The sequence below is a fragment of the Tauraco erythrolophus genome, chromosome 9, assembly GCF_009769465.1.
Source record: "Tauraco erythrolophus isolate bTauEry1 chromosome 9, bTauEry1.pri, whole genome shotgun sequence".
In the NCBI taxonomy this organism is placed as follows: domain Eukaryota; kingdom Metazoa; phylum Chordata; class Aves; order Musophagiformes; family Musophagidae; genus Tauraco; species Tauraco erythrolophus.
Window position 1 is genome coordinate 31,025,672 of NC_141473.1, and position 20,315 is coordinate 31,045,986.

At 40.1% G+C, this 20,315-nt stretch overlaps 1 protein-coding gene and 1 non-coding gene across 3 annotated transcripts; both read left to right on the top strand.

The window, feature by feature from the left end:
• Positions 1 to 134: 134 nt before the first annotated feature.
• On the top strand, positions 135 to 19,509 carry LOC104381328 (mitochondrial import inner membrane translocase subunit Tim23). Of its 2 annotated transcripts, none has more exons than XM_086616434.1 (7): positions 135 to 231; positions 791 to 849; positions 4,380 to 4,473; positions 4,696 to 4,780; positions 7,090 to 7,148; positions 9,735 to 9,845; positions 18,848 to 19,509. In XM_086616434.1, exons 1-7 carry the CDS (start codon positions 135 to 137, stop codon positions 18,961 to 18,963), a joined length of 621 nt encoding a protein of 206 aa, XP_086472560.1. In that variant the 3' UTR covers positions 18,964 to 19,509. The 2 variants fall into 2 exon arrangements, with proteins under 2 accessions (XP_086472560.1, XP_086472561.1); XM_086616435.1 differs by lacking the exon at positions 135 to 231 and adding an exon at positions 560 to 709.
• Positions 6,267 to 6,469, top strand: LOC147528261 (small nucleolar RNA SNORA74). The gene has a single exon (XR_015222350.1). It is a non-coding gene; the product is annotated as a small nucleolar RNA SNORA74 (small nucleolar RNA).
• Positions 19,510 to 20,315: the final 806 nt, after the last annotated feature.

Sequence of the window (20,315 nt, forward strand, 5' to 3'; positions counted from 1 at the left end):
CCTCTCACCATGGCGACCACGCTCCTCCCCCGCCGGCGGCAGGCACGCGGGCCGGAAAGCAGCGCGGCGCGCTTTACGGCGGCGCGCTGAGGTCGTTGCTGCGGCGGGCGGCGGGCGCGGGGCCCGGCGGCGCCATGGAGGGCGGCGGCAACTCCAAGGGCACGGGCCTCGGCGGCCTCTTCGGCGCCGGTGGCGTAGGGTACTCCCACGCCGACCTGGCCGGGGTGCCGCGTGAGTACCGGCGCGCAGGGGCGGCCGGCGGGGTCTGCGGCGGCGCCCGTCCGCGGCCCGGGCGGCGAGGCTGGGGCGGAGGGGGGGGCAGTATCCGCTTCCCCTCGGCGGGGCAGGGCCGGGCGGCCGGTCCCTGCGGGCCCGGGGGTGGCCGCGCCGCTCTCGGGAATCAGCGTGGCGCGGCCTGGGCCGAGGGCCGGGCCGGGGCTCTGCCGGCCGCCTCCCCCGCGGGAAGCCGAGTCACGGCGCGTCGTCCCGCTGCCCTGCCGCGGTGGGGGGGGCGGAGGGAGGCGGCTTCCGCTGAAGCCGGGCCCTCGGTGGTGGTGGCAGTGCGTTACGCTGGTTACGGAGGCGTCGTGTCCATCCCATCCGTGCTGCTCCTGTAGCGCATCCTGAAAACTGGGGGTTGTCAGTCGGTGCCGTATTTTAATCAGTTGTGCCATTTAACGGCAGAATTTTCACCGCTTCCACGCACGAGGTCTGCCCTCTTTTAACTTGCTGGATGTGAAATTCCTACTAGGGAAATTGATGTTACGATGTTCTGTTTTTTTCCTTTCAGTAACCGGAATGAGTCCTTTGTCTCCGTATTTAAACTTGGACCCCAGGTATTTAGTACAGGTGAGAAGGTGGCTTGTTTTTATTGTGTTGAACTCGAATTCCGTTGTTTGTATGGTTATGTGTGAAGGCCTCAAAAATCCTGCAGTGCTGTGCAGTGTGTACTGAAGTCTTGAACTGATGAACAGTTGAAGGGAACAATTTTTTCAGTATTGGTCCTAATTGTCCTGGTTTCATTTGGGACAGAGTTAGTTTTTCTTTTTTAGCAGCTAGATTATCTCTGTGTTTTGATTTTAGTTTGGAGTTTGCATGGCTGGGACAAAGGGCCCACAACTGCCCTTATGATTTGAATTTAGACTTAAGATTGAGGGCCAAACTGGCCAACAGAGTATTCCATACCATGCAACATCATGCCCTGTATATAGATGAGAGTTGGCCGGGAAGAAGCAGCTTTTGCTCTTCTGAGAACTCTCTCTCCCTCATTCTCTTTTCGGGCCTCTCACCCATCCAGGATTGCGGTGTTGGGACTTATCTGTTTCAGCATAGTTTGCTGGGAAGGGACAGGCATTGGTCACCTGGTGGTCAGCAATTACACTATGTGTCACTTGTTTGTATGCATTATTATTGTTACACATATATATTAATGTATTATCATTATGACTTTTAATTTTATATTATTGCTGTTATATAAATTATTCTTATCTCAACCCACGAATCTCCCTCCCTTTTCCCCTTTAATTAGTGTCCTCATTCCCTGGGAGTGAGCAAGTGACTGCGTGGCATTTAGTTGCTGGCTGGGGTGAACTGTGACACTAATAAAAGCTTGCAGTGCTATGAGATCTAGGAGAAGAAAACTATTTTTCATATACAGGATAAGTAAGACTGCTGTGTCAATATAAGCCGGCCACTGTGGAAAAGAGATCTCCCTCCCTACTCTGAGGCATACAGTCCCAGTGCACCCTTGCACAAGTTTGTCACACTCTCCACTGAGCCCCTTCCATCAGTAAGAGCAGCCAGAAACTCTCCACTCTTTTGATGGATTAGTTTTCTGTACTGCCATGAGGTCATTCGATTTACAGAGGTGTTCAACCAAACCTCAGACCTGATACAGGCTTGGTCATTCTATGTGCTGTCATCACAGCAGCAGCAAATTTCACACCACTTTCCTTTTGTCATTTCCTAGCTGAAGGGAGACGATCATGAAGTAAAGCTTTCCATTTTATTCTGCAGAATGCAGTTATGGTACTAACACAGCTTAATAGTAGTTAACATAACATGATGGCCCATAGGCCACTGTAAGGAAAATAAAATAATTTACAATCCTATAATATTTTGCTGTCTCAACAACATTGACTATAGCTGAAAACAGTTTAAGTTAATCCAATAAGGATGCATGTCTTAATGATTTTTTTTATATATATATGGCTTATATTATCTGAGAACATTAAATTTCACAGAAGTAGCGCTGAAGGTCAACAGTTGTATAGTATCTGCTAATCTGTGTGCCTTTCGTTTCATGGTACACTGGGTCAATGCCTCTTTTGTAAGTGGAAAGCTCTGAATGTGATTGTGGAGGCGTTTTTTTATATTCTCCTTCACTAGAAGCCATTACAGTCAAGATTACAATGTAACATTCCCATAATGATAGAAAACAGGGGATGTGACTGTTTGAAGTAGATTCACTAGTGTGATTATCTTGCCTGCTATTGTTGAGTGCTCAAAAAAAAATGCTAAGTGATTATATTTAAGACCTCTTCCAAAAATATCATCTAAAGTTGTCTTGTTTAGTGAGTACAGTATATCTGGAAACATGCTGTTGTTAAAAATGGTTTAACAGTTTTTGGAACAGAGTGTGTGTATACTAATAGATTACAAAAAAAAGGTTGCTTTAAAAGTAAAGATATTGGCATTAGTGGCATGAGTAACTTATAAAACAGTTCTAAAAATAGCTCTTGACATAACACTGGAGGCTACAGTTTTGTGTTGTAACACTTCACTGCTCTTATGTTTAGCACTAGCTAGTACATTGAAATAAGAGGGAATTCCATTTATGTGTGAGAAAAAATATTTTTACTTGGACAAGCTGTAGGATCCCCATCCTTGGAGATGCACAGAACCCGGGTACAGCCCTGAGCAGCCAGTGCTAGCAGACCCTGCAAGGGGGTTGCACTGAACAATCTCCACAGGTCCCTTGCAATCTTAACCGTTCTGTGATTCTAAAAATTAAAGGAAAAAGACATAGCTAATACTTTAAAATACAAGAACTAAAATTACTAGTCTTTTAAATTGGTTTGTCCATGAAGATGTGTGTGGAGGGGTGAGGGTCTCCTGCATTTAAAGACCATCCATTTGCTTTCAGAATGCAGAGAGAAAGTCAGCCTTATTGTTGAGAATCTCACATTTTGATCCTGGCCTTCGCGTAATAACAAATGTTACAGCGATACTCACGACTTGAAAACCCACTTTCTTTGTTAGTCCATTAATGCAGGCACAAACCGAGGTATTTTCTGCAATGCTTTTGTTACCTTCAGCAGGTAGCCATTATGAAATAGCATGCCAGCCTTTGTCACAAACCTAGAGGATGGGCTTCCTAGGTTGTTGTCTCTGCAGAAACAGAGAGGTTACATACAGACGGTGATTGCTTCATCATTTTGGACAATAGGGAAAACTGTAAGAAACTGCTGACTAGTGGGCACACTGAATTTCTCCAAATATCTAGTTACAGGGAAGATAGAAAACGTATTATAGGTTCAGTTTATCAATAAAGTAGTCACAATTTTAGAAGTTGTATATTTTTGTGTTGCCATCCACATTTAGTGCCAAGTATGGACTAAGAAAACCCCTTGGCTCACCTTGTCTCTCCTCATATGCTAGTTTATCAGCCCATTTCTCTAACTTTTTACACCAATCCAATTTACAAGAACACAAGCCTGTCCCTGCGGGAGAAAGACACACAAGTGAAAAAAATACCAACCTCGCATATTTCATGCCTGATCATCACTAGTTTTGAATGAACTCCTTGCCTTTTTCATGTGTTCAAAATAGGTCAGTTATTTCAGTGGAAAGGAATAACTTCTTTCAGTACAAAGGCAGTTGTTCTTTAGTGTTAGTGTAGTAGGAAAACTTAATGCATTACTGCGTCAGTATAGGTTGCTCGGTAAGGAAACAATGCAGCAAAATCAGACAATAGGAAGGTTTTTAGAGGGCATTAAGTCTTGTATTGCCTCCGCAAAATATAATAAATAGTAAAGCAAATAGTCATTTTAAAAATAAGAAACAAACTAACAACCCACATAATGAGTTCCTTAGCTGCCTGATGAAGTTTATTAAAAATTAGAACAGCTAGGGAAAAGAAAAAGCTCTCAGTTTATCTTTTTAAAGTCGTTTTTTCATCCTTATTCAAGTATGCATATAGTATATTCCATCTCTGTGCTAGTGTAAACAATAGTTTTCCAGAAACACTGGTTGTATCCGTTTTTAATTTAGTTCATTGTATGGATTAAAGAAAAAAATCTTAATATGACCTACATTTTGAAGCGGGTACACTTGGCAAATACAAAGGTGTGTGTTTGTTTTGTTTTGTTTTCCCTCAGGATACAGATGAGTTTATCTTGCCGACAGGAGCCAACAAAACTCGAGGCAGATTTGAGCTGGCCTTTTTTACCATTGGAGGATGTTGTATGACAGGTAGGTGGCTATGTTCTTCACTTTTCCCAGCTCTCCAGGTAACACCTATGGACTACAGTAATTGACAAGATTGTTAATGTCTCGTTCTGCAATCTAGCCTTACATAAACAGCTGTTTGACTTCAGTCCATGTGCTGAAGTCTATTCTCAGTATTCACTGCTAGTATTGTTCTTTTGTTCCTTTTTCTTCTTAAAAAGTAGTAACTGATATTGTGCTAACTAGGGGCAGCATTTGGTGCGCTGAACGGTTTGCGACTTGGCTTGAAGGAAACGCAGAATATGGCGTGGTCAAAACCTAGAAATGTACAGTAAGTGTTTAATCTCAAAAAAAAAAAAGACCTTGGGGACAGAGTTGTTTCTTCCAGCTTGTACAGAGTTATATCTGAATACACTGCAAAAACAAATATAATTTTGTGGGGAAAAATAAGAGTTAGTGTTCATCAAGCTATGAAATGTTTTGAATTATAATGATATTTAGTTCAAGCTTTTTGCTTTTCATTTAGTGACAACCGGTATGTCCTCTGACTTACCTTAAATTTTTGAGAATAAATTACTACTTTGATATTTACTGGAAATCTACTTCAAAGTCAAAACAGTGTTTTTATGTGTTGAAGTATTCCCAGAAGAACAATTTGGTTTGAGCTATTTTTTGCTGTGAGTTCTCTCATTCCCAAACGTTCTAAAACCAGGAAGAGGTTAAAATGCAGAAGCTGGGCCTGCCTGAATTTGCATTAGGGAAGACATAGGTGCGTGTTGCTGAGCAAGTGTTGCATGGTGGAAGATGTTCTGGATTACAGCATCCACAAACACCCATGGCATTTCCATGTTTTCACCTTACCCAATTGTTCGAAAGAATGCAGTAAAGATAGGAACATATTTTTTTTTCCTGCAGTATGCTTCTCCTACTAGAATTATTGGTAGTTTAGACATAACTAAAAAAACTTAAGCATCTGTGAAGAAGACATAGGAGAGTAAAGGAGTGAAATAACTGAGGGAAACCATTCTCAATTGCACATTACTTTGGAAAAAGGGAATTTTAGAGGAGGAATTTAATATTTCCTAGTACAGTTGGTACTGGCTCTGCTTCTTTCTTCATCCCCTTCTTTACGATCTCTAGAATTAGAGATAGAACCAAATTCCCCACTATAACTATGACTCTTCCATAAAGTTCTAGATGAACAAAATTGTATTTTATGTGCTTGGAACGAGCAGAATCAGACAAAAACACTTTAAGTGCAACCTTTGATGGGTCAAGGCCAGCAGGTGGCAGTCGATGTGCATGCTGCTGTTAGGCCTTGCCCTTCAAGGGAAAAGGCCTGTTGAAGGTCATCACCTTGAAACGCTGTATTAAGTACCTTCCATGTTTTCCTAATCAGATGCAGGAAAGAGCCTTGCCTAGCTAGGTTTCCTTCAAATTTATCCTAAATGTACATGAGTTTTAATTTTTTTTAATGAATTTGAATATTGCTGTTAATCCCGTGTCATCAAATATCTCACAGTATGTCACGGTTATTAAAACTATGAATTTTCTCATCAATTCAGAATTGATGCAATGTTAACAAAATGGGATGGGGGTTGTAATTAGGGGGAGGTTGTCAATACCCTAGTCTCTTGGATTTATTTCTCTTGTTTCAAAATGAAGTTTTCTGTTATTGTTTAGTTCGTTACCTAACCTGTTAGTAACAGCCTGTGTCTTTTAATGGAAATTATAGAAGAGGAAAAGCAGTAGAAAATGAACTCAAATCAGAAGGAGCATAATGTGTGACACTCATTGCTTTAAATGATAAACTAAGTTCCAGTGGTAGTCAGCTGTCCAGGGCAGTACTGTGCCTGTGATAGTGTTACACTGCTGGGAGAGAAAGATCGGTCGTTTCTTCTGGCTGCTGTTGTCACCGTTCTGGAGACAGCTGATGCCAAAAAGAAGTGGCATTGTGCTTCCCTGAGAGTGCGCTAAAGATTTGCTTTCCCTCTTTAGTGCTAGTCTGGAAGCATACATACAGAAATACTCAGGATGCTTCACCTTGTGTTGGGTGCTATGTCTGACAAATGGAAGTGCAAAAGATTTGCTCTTCCTGACTTGCTTTGGTTCAGACTTGCTTTTAATACTCACCTCATTTTTTCAAGCATCACCATGCTTCCTGACACGTAGTCCCTGTAGTGCTTGCACTTTCTAGAAGAGCACTCTAGCTTTCTTGGAGCTCTTTTACCCAGTTAAGTCAGCATAAGTGTATCAGTCATTCTCAGTGACTACATGTAGTCACCACATCAGGAATATTTATCAACTAGGGTTAGAAAGTCATTTGAAGGGAAAAGAGATTGGATTCTTGGTAAGTTTGACTTGAAAAAAGAGAAATATTTTCTTAAGACTTGACAGGACTGAATATTTACCTTCAGTACTGCATGCATTACTATTTGTAGTATGTGTGGTAGAGGAGATGATGTATTACCAAGCTGTGTGCTTTTTCTTACTGTTTTGTTTTAAAAGGCTTTTGCTTCATTATTTGAGTTTTAATAATCAAATGTATAGTGTAAACACATTACATGTACTGTCACAAACACTGTCTCAATGTAAACACAGAGAGCTAAATTTTTTAATACCTTTTTAACTCCTTTATAGAATTCTAAATATGGTGACAAGGCAAGGAGCGTTATGGGCTAACACTCTGGGATCTCTGGGTAAGTTAAATTGTTTTCCTTACAAAATAACAAGCGTAAGATGTAACTGTTTGATGAGCAAGTATATTCTTTAAATACGTATTATGAAATCCATCAAGAGAAATTGCAGGGTTTTTTTCTTTGGGACATGAGGGCATTTCAGTAGACATCGAAAAGGAAATTAATGGCTAAAATAAGATTTGAGTAAGGATTTTGATAATTAGCCGAAAGCCAGTACTTAAAACCCGAAATTTATATTACAAACAAGAACTCTAGCTGTGGAATATCAGGAATAACTGAAAATTTTAGGTGATGCTGACTTGTTAATAAATTCCAGTTAATTCACAACTTAAGGCAAAAAATATAATTGAATACTTCTGAAATAACTTTGATAACCTAAGAAGACACTCAGTGGTCATGTGGGCAACTGCCTGATATCTGTTTCCAGTTAAAGTCAACAAAATGTTTATCCATAGAAGAAATGGGATAGTGACTACAAAGATTCATCCTTTTATGATGGTAGCTTAGCTAGAAAAAAGTCACATATGATACCACCCGCTTGAAATCTAAACATTGCTTATAACTAATATGAGTTATAATAAAGAGAAAAGAAAATGATCAAAAATCTGATGTGTGAGAATGACACTTCTGTGAACTGAAGTTTGGGGCGAGAAGGGGGGCAGAAAATCTAATCACATCATTTTCCTCAGAAAAACAACTTCAGATGATTTCATAAAAGTCAGTGGAATAACTAAGGCCCTAGAGAATACAAGCTCTTTGGCTTCTTTCCCTCCAGTCTTAAAAGAACAAAGTGTGCTCAGTTATTTTGAAAGGAGACATGTAAAACTGGTGAACCTATTTTGAAAATTAATGATGGACCTCATTGCTCCACAAAGTGGTAGTAGAAATTAACAATATTAAAATGGGGATTACATCATGTTATATTACCCAGTCTACATAAATTTAAATTTTGAAAAATGCAAAGCATAGTTGTGTTTCTTACATTTTGTTTCAGTCTTGTTCTTAAAGAGTAGATTGGCTTGCCATTTAACTCAGGCATTAACTTTTGAGACATAATATAGAGGCCATGGTTAGAAATGGAATTCTGAACTACACTGCGAATGCCACTTTTCATCAGAAAGGCATATAACCTTTCTGAGTTTTATGGTGGGATGTTGGATTTTTTGTTTAGGTTTTTTGCTTTTCTTATTTTCTATTCCAAGTCTAATGAAAGCATGTCTGAAAACTGAAATCCAGGCACACTGCAGTTCAAAGTTCCAGGTTAAGTGACACATTAACAGTTTTCTCAGCTGTGTTTGAAGAAAGATTACTGAAGAAAATATTTGTGCATTCCAGTAACAAATTGTTATTTTTCTTATAAAATGTGACCTCCCAAGTAAGAGTTAAGCAGAACTTGATATTTTGGGATTTGGTGTAACTCTGCCTTGTCCTAGCTACCAGAGAAGTTCCTTTCAAGGACCTGAAGTATTTTTGCACCTTATTTCACTTGTGCAACATTTGTGTACCTCAAAGATTCCTTTTGTCACTACTGACAATTTTTTGGTCATTTTGTTCTTGAACAGAGGTAGCAACATCTTTGTTAAATTGTTTTGAAAAAAGTTGTTGAATTCAGCTTTTCCTTCCCCTCCGTGTTAATACTAGACACTACTGAGACAAGGTAGAATACCATTGCCTGCACTGAATGGAGAAAAATGCTACTGTTCAACTCATTGACATTAATATGGTTGCTTATGAAGGATTTACATGCTTTTTAGCAGAAGTAAAGATTTCAGATTCTGGGAGGACAAAGGATGAATTGAAGCGACATGGTGTCTTTATCGCTTTCAAATGATGACATACTCCTCTACTGTTCCATGTCAGTGTGAAATATGTTGCTATCATGAGGGGTGATGCCTTCTCCCTTCATCAAAAGGCAAAGATTATGTATGCATTCATACTAAAAGTCCATGCATTTCTCTTTCTAATTCTTCCCAGGACAGTCCCCAAAGTTGTCCCAAAGCAAAAGACCCTTTGGAGGACAAAGTTCACATAAGCAGACAGAGGTGAAGCAGCTGTAAATGTCAAATCCCAAGCAATCTAATAGTAATTTTTAAAGGAAACATAGGCTATTGACTCCAGTCCTGAATGCTACACTTCACAACTTGCATTTCCTCTCAGTCGCACATGGGCAACAATTTGTTCTGTTACCTAGAAAGCATTTTTGATTTTAGTTTCATGTCATCTGCAGAAAGCAGTATAAAGCCTGCCAGTACAAAGTTAAACCTTCAGAAGCTTTTTAAACAAATTTGAACTAGCAAAACAGGCTTAAACTTCAGTCAGTGCTTTATATCACATTTATCACATCTTCAGGCAGTAGTAGATGTCATGAAGGATGCTACTTTATAACCAGACTATAGCAAGAAAAATTATGTGTAAAATAGAAATAAGTCTGGAAAAAACCAGCAAAGACAGGGTTTGGCAAAGTATTCCTCCCCTTAAAATAAACAGAAAGTCTATACTTCAGAAGCATAGTCTAAAACGCTAAGCCTTGTGCCTCAGAGAATGGGAGTTTTAACTTAATTTTTTTAATACATTTTTCTTTCCCAGCTCTGCTTTACAGTGCATTCGGAGTCATCATTGAAAAAACACGAGGTGCAGAAGATGACCTGAACACCATAGCTGCTGGAACCTTGACAGGAATGCTGTACAAAAGCACTGGTAGAGTAGCAAGCATTTCTAGTTTTCCTCTTCCTTGTGCTTTGTCCTAGTTACTAGGATTCTCATTACTTTTACTAAATACTGTCTTACTCTTAAAATTGGCAGTGTAAAAATGGTACACTAGGAACATAGAACTAGAATGTAGTTTTTTTGCAGCTCCAGGTACATGAATCACTTGTAGTAAGTTGCATCTTGATGCATTCAAGCTGTGCTCTGTGTATTCCTCTCCTCTTCTCCCCTCTCCTGTCCCCTTTCACTTTGAAAGATAGTTCCCGTTTGCCTGCATCCACTCATGGACTTAAGAAACTGTTGGTTTTAGTCCTGCTATACTTGAAAAACATGGCTAAGAATGAGCTGAGTATGTATTTTACACATTCTCAATATAAATCTGAGTAAACATCTGAGTGTTTATTCAGTATATGTGTATAACAGACATAATTTGGCTTCCAAGATTATTGTTAGTTCTGTGCAAGTTGAAAAGAATCCAATTTAATTCAGCTGGATTTTTTTTTTAAAGTGCAAGTTTTCCTTAAGTAATCTTAGCTGTTTGAAAGACAATGTGTGGATTAGGGGATATTGAACTAATAGGTCTTAGTTACCTGTTAGATGCAGTGCAGTTAAGTGTCTTTTTTCAGTTAATTGAAATAATTTTTTAATGCCAAAAAAAAAAGCTTAAATTGATGCTCTCTACTTCTGAGGTTAAGCAACAGTAACTAGAAATACTAAAATGAGATTGCTTTCTCTTAGCGTACATGAAACAGTGGTATTCATCCAGTACAATCCTAAATCAAGTGCAAGACAAAATTACTTTCCAAATAAAGGTTAATAAAAAATTCACTCCCAAGAAAGTGAAGATCAGGAATTTAAAATTAACATGGATTATTTTTTTTTCTCCTTAAGACAAAAATTTTGGTCAACCTGTTTTACAAATTCACGTCATTAAATATAGCAGTTTCTTCCTGCATACTTTATAAAATTATTTCTTGTTTGTGAAACTGTTGTCTTATGGTAGGACTCTAGTCTTTGCATAGTGGTCAAAACCAACAAACAACGTTATTTGAGAACAGCATGGATTTAAGGTTAGTTTGCTGATGCATACTGAATTGTTTGCAGAAGAGAGGGTCTAAGCTTCATCAGCAAAACACCTGTTAACCCATATTGCAAGCTCAACAATTGGAGGGATCATCTTTTTTTAGATGACTGCTGCGTATCACAGATTGACATTACCACAGGAAAAAAGTATAAGGTTTAACTACCTTGATAAAGGCTCACCTGTATGATTCACTTGTTATTTACTGAGGAGATAATTCCATAATTAACCTATGTACTTTTGCATGTCTAACTGAGCCTCAGGTCTTGGAAGTGTTCCTGAAGGCCAGCTTTATACGGGGCAAAACCGACATTTGAGATGTCTTGTTTTTCTATTGGCCTAGACTAATTGAAACCAGAAATAATTGGCTTGATCTGCCTTCATAAATACTAGCTTGCACACTTAAGCTTGCAAGAGCACATAGCTCCTGTGTATTCAGTTACTTATTTTGGATTTCATGAGTACTATGCTGGATCACCAACAACAGCCGGATAGGGTAGCAGTATAGAAGTCTAACATTTTCCATAGGAAGTTACTAAGAAGGACAACTGCCATCTTACACTCCAGCAGAAGCTTTCCCCTTACCTTTCAGAAGTATAGAGCTGGCATTGTGTGTAATCTTTTTTTGGCACAGTGCAGCCACGGATAACTGCTCCAGTCACGTGCAGTCATCTGACACTACAAAAATTACTCTTACAAAAGCACAGTGGGACTTTTGTTTTGTAACATAAGATCTATTGAGCCAATAGTAGCACTGATAAAGGTAAACGTAGTCAATTAGTCTGTGTTCGTTACAGTATTGTATTTCAAGTATGTGTCGTGAATTTGAACTGTAGTGCACAGAAACTCAAAAGAAATAGATTTTTCACCATAGGCAGAAGTAGACCTTAAGGGTCAAGGATTAATTCTGGAAGTGAAAACAGTGATATTCACATCTGTGTGAAGAATTTAATTCCAATCTTATTTTCCATTTTTTCTTTCATGCTCAGTCCCTCTTGCTGGTTCTCCCATGCTTCCTCTCCTGTCACCTTATGCCAAAATGCCCTTCCTAATTCTGTATGGTAAAGCTTCCCATAACATTATGCCTTTACCCAGCATCAATATGTATTTACCTAAGAAATCTTGAATATTTAAGCCATAGACAAATGTTCAGTTCACATCTGTGACGTATATCAAGACTGGAATCATTTCCTGCGTTACATGGAGTGCCATATTGTGTTGGCATTAAAAAATTTGGAGACTGTCAGGGACATTTCAGTTATAAATCCCCATATTTTAGTGTCAGCTGGAAACTCCCACAAACACACCATTTCAAATCAAGGCTGTTCTGTAATCCACAAAGGGTGGGTACAGAGTTGGAGGAAGTGCTGTTCAAATGCTCAGATTTCCCACTTCCATCATTCCTATTTTGTAAAGAGATCAGGAACGTATCTAAGAAGAAACTGTATAAAGTAAGGCAAGTATTGTATTATGACTTTCTGGTTCATGTTTAAACATAGCACTGATAGAAGAATCACATCAGCAACCCTGCTGCATTGAACACACTCGTGTGCTTTACAAAGCCTAGACTGAATTTCTGAAACAAATGATTAAGCCTTTGCTGAAGGGGATAAGTACACAGGGGAAAAAAAAAATAGCAGGAAGACTTTTTGAAGGCTGAGATTTCTTGCCCTGAACTGGTCCTAGTTTTCACAATTTGTCCTTGTAGAGGTATTAATCATTACCAAAACGCCAGCAGTCGAACAAAAAAGGCTTTCCAAAACATCCACGTTCTAAAGCCGTTCAATGGTGAGCAGTTTTGTGCAAGGCTACTTAACACACAGCTTGCGTGTGAGAAGATAAAAGAGCATTAGAAAGTCTGCAAGTGAGGACTGTGGAAGCTCAGCCCTCCTGTGTTCACTGGAAGTGGCGTTAGTCACTGAAAGTTCCCCATTGCAAGCCACTAAAGCAGTGAAGTCCCCAAGACTTCTGATGGTCCGCCTTGGAGTGAGTCAGATACTGTTAACTTGCCGTTATAAATCAAGTGTTAGCTGGAATCCACCTCGGCATTCTGTATGGCCTAGGTTACAGATGTTGAATTGAGGTTGAAAATAAAACTGATTTGAGGAGCTTTGAAACAGCATACTAGTTGCTCCCTTTGACCAACATGATCTTTAACTTTCATGATTATTTGAATTGAAATTTAATATCCAAGATTACTTACTAGATTTTAGCCCAAACGTAGCACTGTGAGTACAGTATTAACTTGTTACACTAGGCTTGCAACTTTCTGGAAGCTGTGTTTTGACCTCACAACTTTAACTGAATGTTCTGGGTAGAAGTTGAGCGATGGATGAAAGAAAACCTTTTGTGTTCCTTTGCCAGTAGCATACGTAGTAGAAATGTTGCAATTTGGTCAATCCTGTTTGAGTTCTGCTAAAAGAGAGTCTGATATCCTAAGTCCACAAGGATGGCTTTTCCATTTAGTAAGATATTATTCTTTATTCTTCAATTTCAAGCAAAGGTAGAAATTAAGAACTGTTTTGCCAAGTTTTTTTCTGATAAATATTACAAAGCACAAATACTAACATATCTTAAAACAAACATTTAGCCCTCTTGCACGTTTTCAACCTCTTTTCTAAATCAAACATTTTGACTGTTTTTTTCCATAATTGTATTAGTCTCTGAAAGTAGCAAAAATCAAAAAATTATTGTCACTGTGCACTATGTCACTATTATTCCCTCCCACCATGAAAATGCACATGGTTCCAGTGATCATGTCACAAAGGATCTTACGCTCCTCCCCAAGCATGCAGGATTGATCACGCAGAAAAAAGATATGAGCTAGGTGGGACTTTGGTCTGACCCAGCCTGACAGCCATTAATTTCTCATTGAAATTCCTGACAGAGACTTCAGTAAGCAAAAAAAGTTAAATAACCTTTACTTCTTATCTGAGGGTTACACAGGTCATAAATGTTCTTTTTCTTGGATAATTTTTTCTCCCCTCTTGAAGTTAGGAAAAACAGTAGCAAAAATAAAGTAATGCTTTGGGCAAACTAAATAGTTCACTGTACTTCTGTGCAGTAGGAGCCCAGCAGTAGATAGAGCATCTCATGCCTTTTGCACAATAGAAGTTACATAATTTGGTATAAAATGGTGCCTCTGAAAAAGAAGGGGATTGCATACTAGCCATAGCTGAAGGGAGCTTCAGTAGTTGTCGTTTTAAGACCTCAAAATACAACCCTGAAAGGTCAGTACTTTATGAATTCATTAAGAAGGTCTAACTGCTTTATTGCTAGCAGTAAAGTCTAGCCAGAGCTAAAGATAAGTTTTGTGACACTTAGTGGGTAGGAGTTCAGGGCAGTTGTGTTAGCTAACTACTTCTTGAGCTACAAAAGCTTCTTCCCTTTGGGTTCAATCTGTGTTTTCCTTTGAGCCAGAGAGGGTTGTGTTTTTTTTCGTCTTGTTTCTGTTTGGTGGGGAGGGGGAAGGAGGAGCTTTTTACAGACTGCTGCAGGTATGGCTCTGGGATATCTTATTTTTCTGCATTATTTGGAGAAAAGCTAGTGAAGGATTTGCTTCTGAACTTTGAAGTTCAGGGCTGTCAGGTGTTTTAGAAATTAAGAACTTCTGTTAAAACCTGCTTTTAGCAGGTCTAAGGGACAAGTCTATGGGACTATTAATCAAATGGCATTCAGTGAAAGGATTTTGTTTCAGGTCTGAAATAAGGAAGAGATAAGGGCAAAGTACAAACAGGTGCTACAGGTAATAGCTGGTTGAGGCTTTCTTTGATATTTGAGGGCTAATGTCTAAGTACACGTGTTGCCACTGAGAGCAGTGCTGCCTTCTGCCCAGCTCTGCTAATCAGCAGCAGTGAACAAAGTTCTCAGTGCTGCAGAGATTTGCAGGATTCTTGCAGCCATTTGCAGCTGAAGTAGTCTCCTGTCAGTCAGGTGCTGCTGCTTTCACTCAGTGAGAAAACAGGGAGTTTTAATAAAGTTTGTAAAGCAATTGCAACAGCTTTAATACTTCTAAACTTATAAATTAAATTGTAAATTCTTACTGTTTTTCTAATTTAGCCTTCCCACCACAGTAACTACAGGAAATTTTCTGTTTCAAGCTCTGTTATTTCTGTATTTTAACCACAATACTGTCTTAGCTGCAGCAGTATGAAAGTGGAACATGCTTTTCTGGAATGTATCTTGTTGCCAAAAAGAAGTTTTATCAGTTTCCTTAGTAATTTCTGTACCCACAAACTTTGCCAACACTTACAGGATTTCATAAAATGACTCTTGTGGAGCAGCAGGAGGAAACTGTTCGAATTTTCTGCTGACATAGGACCACTCACAGACGTTCAAACAAATGTCTGCCTGATGGTTCAGAGGGTCTGGTTAGCTACCACTGCGCTTGAATTTGCAGCAAAACTGAGATTGCCTTGTACATTTGAAAAGTCAAGCTCTTTAAACCATTTAAAAATATTTCTGTTCCTGGAAGCCCTGAAGGAGCTTTGCATTCTGAATATCTAAGAGAGAGAGAACTGGAAGACAGAAAACTGATCACAACTCAACTATTACACTTCTTTTGTTTGGCATAAACGCATGGTGGGTCTGGGTTTTCAGTTAAGATATTTCTAATGTTTGCTGTTGGATGGTTCTTACTTTAAGTATCCTAGGAACTATCCCAGGATAGTGGAGTGACATTCTGAAAATAGAGACAGTAAGGTCCTAAATGGAAGATTTTCCCCTCATGTTACACAGTACAGATAATGGTTTTACCTACTATACAAGTCAAATTCAGTGTTAGGAGTGGATCATGCCATGAAGAAACATAAAGGTGTGCTATTAGAATGCCTTGCGTCATTGCGTAGTGTACTCTGAAAGCTATTTTAGATGCATAGAAGAGGGACAGTACTCTATGGTGAACGGGTGCAGCCACTAAAGCCAGGTAACTAAATTCTCATTTAGAGAGCATCAGATTTATCTCTGGAAACCTGTAGCAGTTCTCAACTATTGTACAAGTTGCCCGATCTCAAAACACCTGCTTTCAGAAATGTTTGTCAGCAGGAACTTCAAGTTATCTTACTCAGACATGCAAGATTAGAGGCTTATGACCATGTTTCTAGCAGGTTTTGTCAAGGCGGACTTGATATCAGCGGCTTGCAGGGAATGATTGCAGAGGAGGGTGGGAATGTGTTCTATCGTGCAAACACAGCTGGGACAGAAGTGAAAAATTTTTTTTTTCTAACAAGGTAATCTTCTCAGAGGGCTTAACATTTCCTGCCCAGCAACTGGGCTGCATTCTACAGTGCATTACTGTTTGAAGTCCTCCACAGACCTGGAGGTATTTACTCAAATGCAAACCTAACCAGTTAGGTAAAGGAAAGTTTTTTCTTTCCCTTTTTTTGTAATTACTGTGGATAGTTCAGAAACCAAGAACAACTGCTAAAAAACAAGTTACTGATAAAATTTTGTAGCACAGGGAACCTGGTAAGAAACACTTATTGCATGTTTTGTTTTGTGATTTTTTTTTCTGACTCAGTAATGTATCTGTAATGGCTGCACAAGTTTGGTTCCTGTTCATGAAACAGACTTCCACTGAAAGGTCTTCTTCAGCAAAGTCCCTAAGTTGTCTGCAAGATCTACAGACTGCTTTAGGCCCTGTGGTTGATGCTTTGTAAGTGGATTCAGCGCTGCCATCCTCACCTGACTGACTTCAGCACATGAAAATACTAACAACATTTTCATGTAAGGAGCAGTACGTCTTAGCAGCACTGTGTCTAAGTCCACATGGATGCTAGAAAGTGGCTCCGTCATCCAAACTAAAGAAGATACCTCTCGTACAATCCTGAGTTCACAGAATCTGAAACCAGGCTTGATCAGCCTTCAACCTACCTTTCTCCCATAGGAAGAATGGGATTTTAAGGGGAAAGGAGAGGAATTGAACCTGGGGGCTGAGGGAAAAGTCTACAGGAAGAGTCATAGCTCTGTACTGTGTTGCATTCTATGAATATGTTCCACATTTCCTGCATTTCCCTGTACACCGTAATGGTTAGGAGCCCTCTTCGAGGGTTTCTTCTGTGAGCAATTGCTTCCTAATATGAACAGCAGAAAGTCAGGCTCTCTAATGTTTATTCATTTTTCCCCAAAGTAACGAGGAGTTAGTATTTTTTACAGATTGTCTCAAATATTTGTTTTGCACAAAGTGTCCTTTAAATTTCACCTGTGGCTTTTTGCCAGAAGCTGCTTGCAGGTGGTTAGTTCTGTGTACCCAGCTGCAGCCCTTCATGTGAAAAGCTTTTTGTGCAACAAATTCAGGATGAACTATCAAAAATATAAGTCTACATTTGCATTCCTAAATCCTGCTTTAGTCTCGTAGGTGCATAAACAGTATGGCTTTCCTTAGACCTTTTGAGTTCTCAACTATTAGGGCAGTGAACTCAGTTAGGCTTACATCCCAAAAAACTCTTGAATTGTCACAGCTGGCCTCACAATGAAGTTTCTAGAAACTATGGCTAGAGGCAACCTCTAGTACCGAATCTAACTTCTGCAGCTTCTTGGTTTCGTTACGTGCTTGGACAATGTGAGCACGTTTAACAACTCCATTGAAATCCATTTAATCTTGCAGTTTAGCTGACACCAACAGCTTCTTGCTCCACTACAAGCCTAAATGCAATTCTGTGAGACAACTTTATGACCCATAATGGGGAAAAAAAAAAGTCACCAATTACTGAGATGCATTTCTTTTCTAGTTTGAGGAATCTGAATTCCACTGTCAGTACCAATAAAGAGGCAGGGTTTATCTAGCTGTAAGCAGAAACTGGCCTTGTTCTATATACTGTACACATTATCTGACCTGCTTCAGCTGGGATTGATAAACATTGCAGAATCAAATTCAGTGAAGTTTTCCTCGTGTTGAGGGTCATCCTCTCAGGTGTTCCTGTGCATTTATGGTACATTCTGGGAGCTTTACCAAGGCACTTTCTCCTATTGAGAAATAAAAACATTCTGCTGTTTAGAAAAAGCAACAGAAGTCTCTACTTCTGCCCCTGTACACCACAACCCTCGAGTGGGTGGAATGGAGCTGTGATGCCATCTGACTCTTAGCTCCAGCCAGGTGCAATAGCTGCCTGTAGTAGCCAAACTTGCCCTGTATTTTCACCTTCACAACTTACTGAGCCTTCAAGACTTGAGTGAGCAGTTAAAAAAAAATTTTTTTTTAATTGCCTGTGTGACTCAATTTTTGCCATTGAAAGATGATAATTTTGAAGATTAACAGTAGGAAGAATAAAGAAAGTTGTTCAAAGCATGTCCTAAATTCTTCCCAGTTGATCCCTTTCATCTACTACTTTATTTTTTTTTTTAAAGTTTTAAAATTCCAAAGACACAAAAGCAGTGGTAAGTTCCATGTGATGGCCCTCACGAATCTCTGACACCCAAGGTCATGTCCACATCAGCTGTTGTGTTCACTTATTTCCCTCCTGCCTTTTCTCCTTCCCCTGAAACCTAGTTAATATAACTGACAAACATTATTGTTCCTTATCTGAAATCCTAAATGGAGGAGTTCTTAAAGCAGGAAGAGATTGTACCTGCCTGTAAACACCTGTGTTGAGGACAGATGGAATAGACAAAGTAGGACTCGGGAAAAGCCAACTTTGCTTCAGGTGTTCACTCAGGCAGTGGTGCTAACATAGCTTGAGAGGAATTCATAGCAGCAGAATTAGTGTCAGGATCAGGAATAACCTTTCTTGAGCCTGGCAGCAGGTTTGAGGGGAGAGTAGAATTAACACAGGTACCTTTTCTGGAAAGTTATTCAAAACAGAAAAACTGTTTCATTAAGATTCCTCTGGATTTGAACAGCTTCTTGGAAGTTGCTGTAGCTGACCGCTTCCTTGGATGTAACTTTAATGAGTTTTAATCTGTTTTGCTTTTTCAGGTGGAGTGCGTGGGATAGCACGAGGCGGTATTGCAGGTCTGACGCTTACTGGCCTCTACGCTCTCTACAACAACTGGGAGCACATGAAGGGCTCCATAGCCCGGCAGTCCCTCTGAGCAGGGCAGCCAGCGCTGGACAGAGGACACGCTTGCACAGTCACCAATCAAACCAGTTGCGAGATCTGTCTGGTGCCCCTTCCCATTTTATTTACAATTAGCGTGAAAGTGAAAGAAGCTGTGCTGGGAGGAGCCTCTTGACACCGTGTAGCTGGACTGGCCCTTTCCTTCCTGCCAGCCAGTCGCTGGAGGGGCAGCAATATTTGTTGGACCTGCAAGCGAGCAGAATGGCCACCAAGACAGACTCTCCCTGACGTGCTCAGCAGCTAGCCCTGGGCCAGAGCTACAAGGCATGCTCACCTCCCTTAGCTCTGCCTGCTGCGCTATCAGGCTTGTTCGATTTCGTGTACTACGACGATAGCGCTGCGTAATAAAGTCTGTGTCCACAGAGCTATTCACTGCGGTCTGTCGGCGTGCATGGCCCGGCCAGCCGGCGCCTGGGCAGCAGGAGCCTTAAGCAGCAACTGGCACAGGGCAAGGCTTGTTATTCTGACAGCACAGGGTAAGCTGTAAAAAGGGACATCGTCATCAATAAAAAGGGTGGTATTTACGCAGTAATGTGTCTATGCTTTGCTGTTCCTACTACTGATAAGACAAAAATGTGCCACATCCAATGACTCTTACTTTCAGTTCTGTTTTGAAGGACCGATGTGATAAAATCCTAGGTGAGTTAGTAGGTGAGGGGAAGTGAACTAACAGGCTGATTGTCTCCTGATGCGAGGTGGCGGTGAGGCGTACCAGGGCTTGACTCCAGTCCCTTATTTGCTCTAATAAATAAGGAACTGGTTGTTTCTGGATGAGGTACAGTTGCTGTTGCAGAACAGCTGCCAGTGGATTATCAAAACACTCAGGTGCTGCAGGATCTTGGAACTCGTTTAGCCAACAGTTAGAAACCAAGCAGTATAAATACTCCTCTCATTGCCTATTACAGAATTTTTAATCAGTGACAAGCTTTTTCCCCAAGTAATGTTTGTAGGTTATTGGCAGAATGAAAATGTGATGAGCCTACACCTTCTCCAGTGTTAAACCATCTACCAAGCATTGTTTGCAGGTAAATGAAGCAGTAAGGTGTGAATTAGTTCAGTAATCAGTTACTGTATAACAGCTCATTCCTTAAGTTTTTAAATGATTTAAACAGGTCTGAGACAGTGCGAAGGCAGGGCAAGGGAAAAATAGGAATCTTACTGCTCAGTAGACAACTTAATGCAAAACAGGAGTTTACTACATCACACTCAACAAAATAGAAACTTCAGAAAAACAGTAGAGGGAAGGAGGTAGCTCTTACCTTCCTCTGAGAAGAAACGCAGCTTTGCCGAGAAGCCTCTTTAGGAGGAGGTGACTGCTGAGACTAG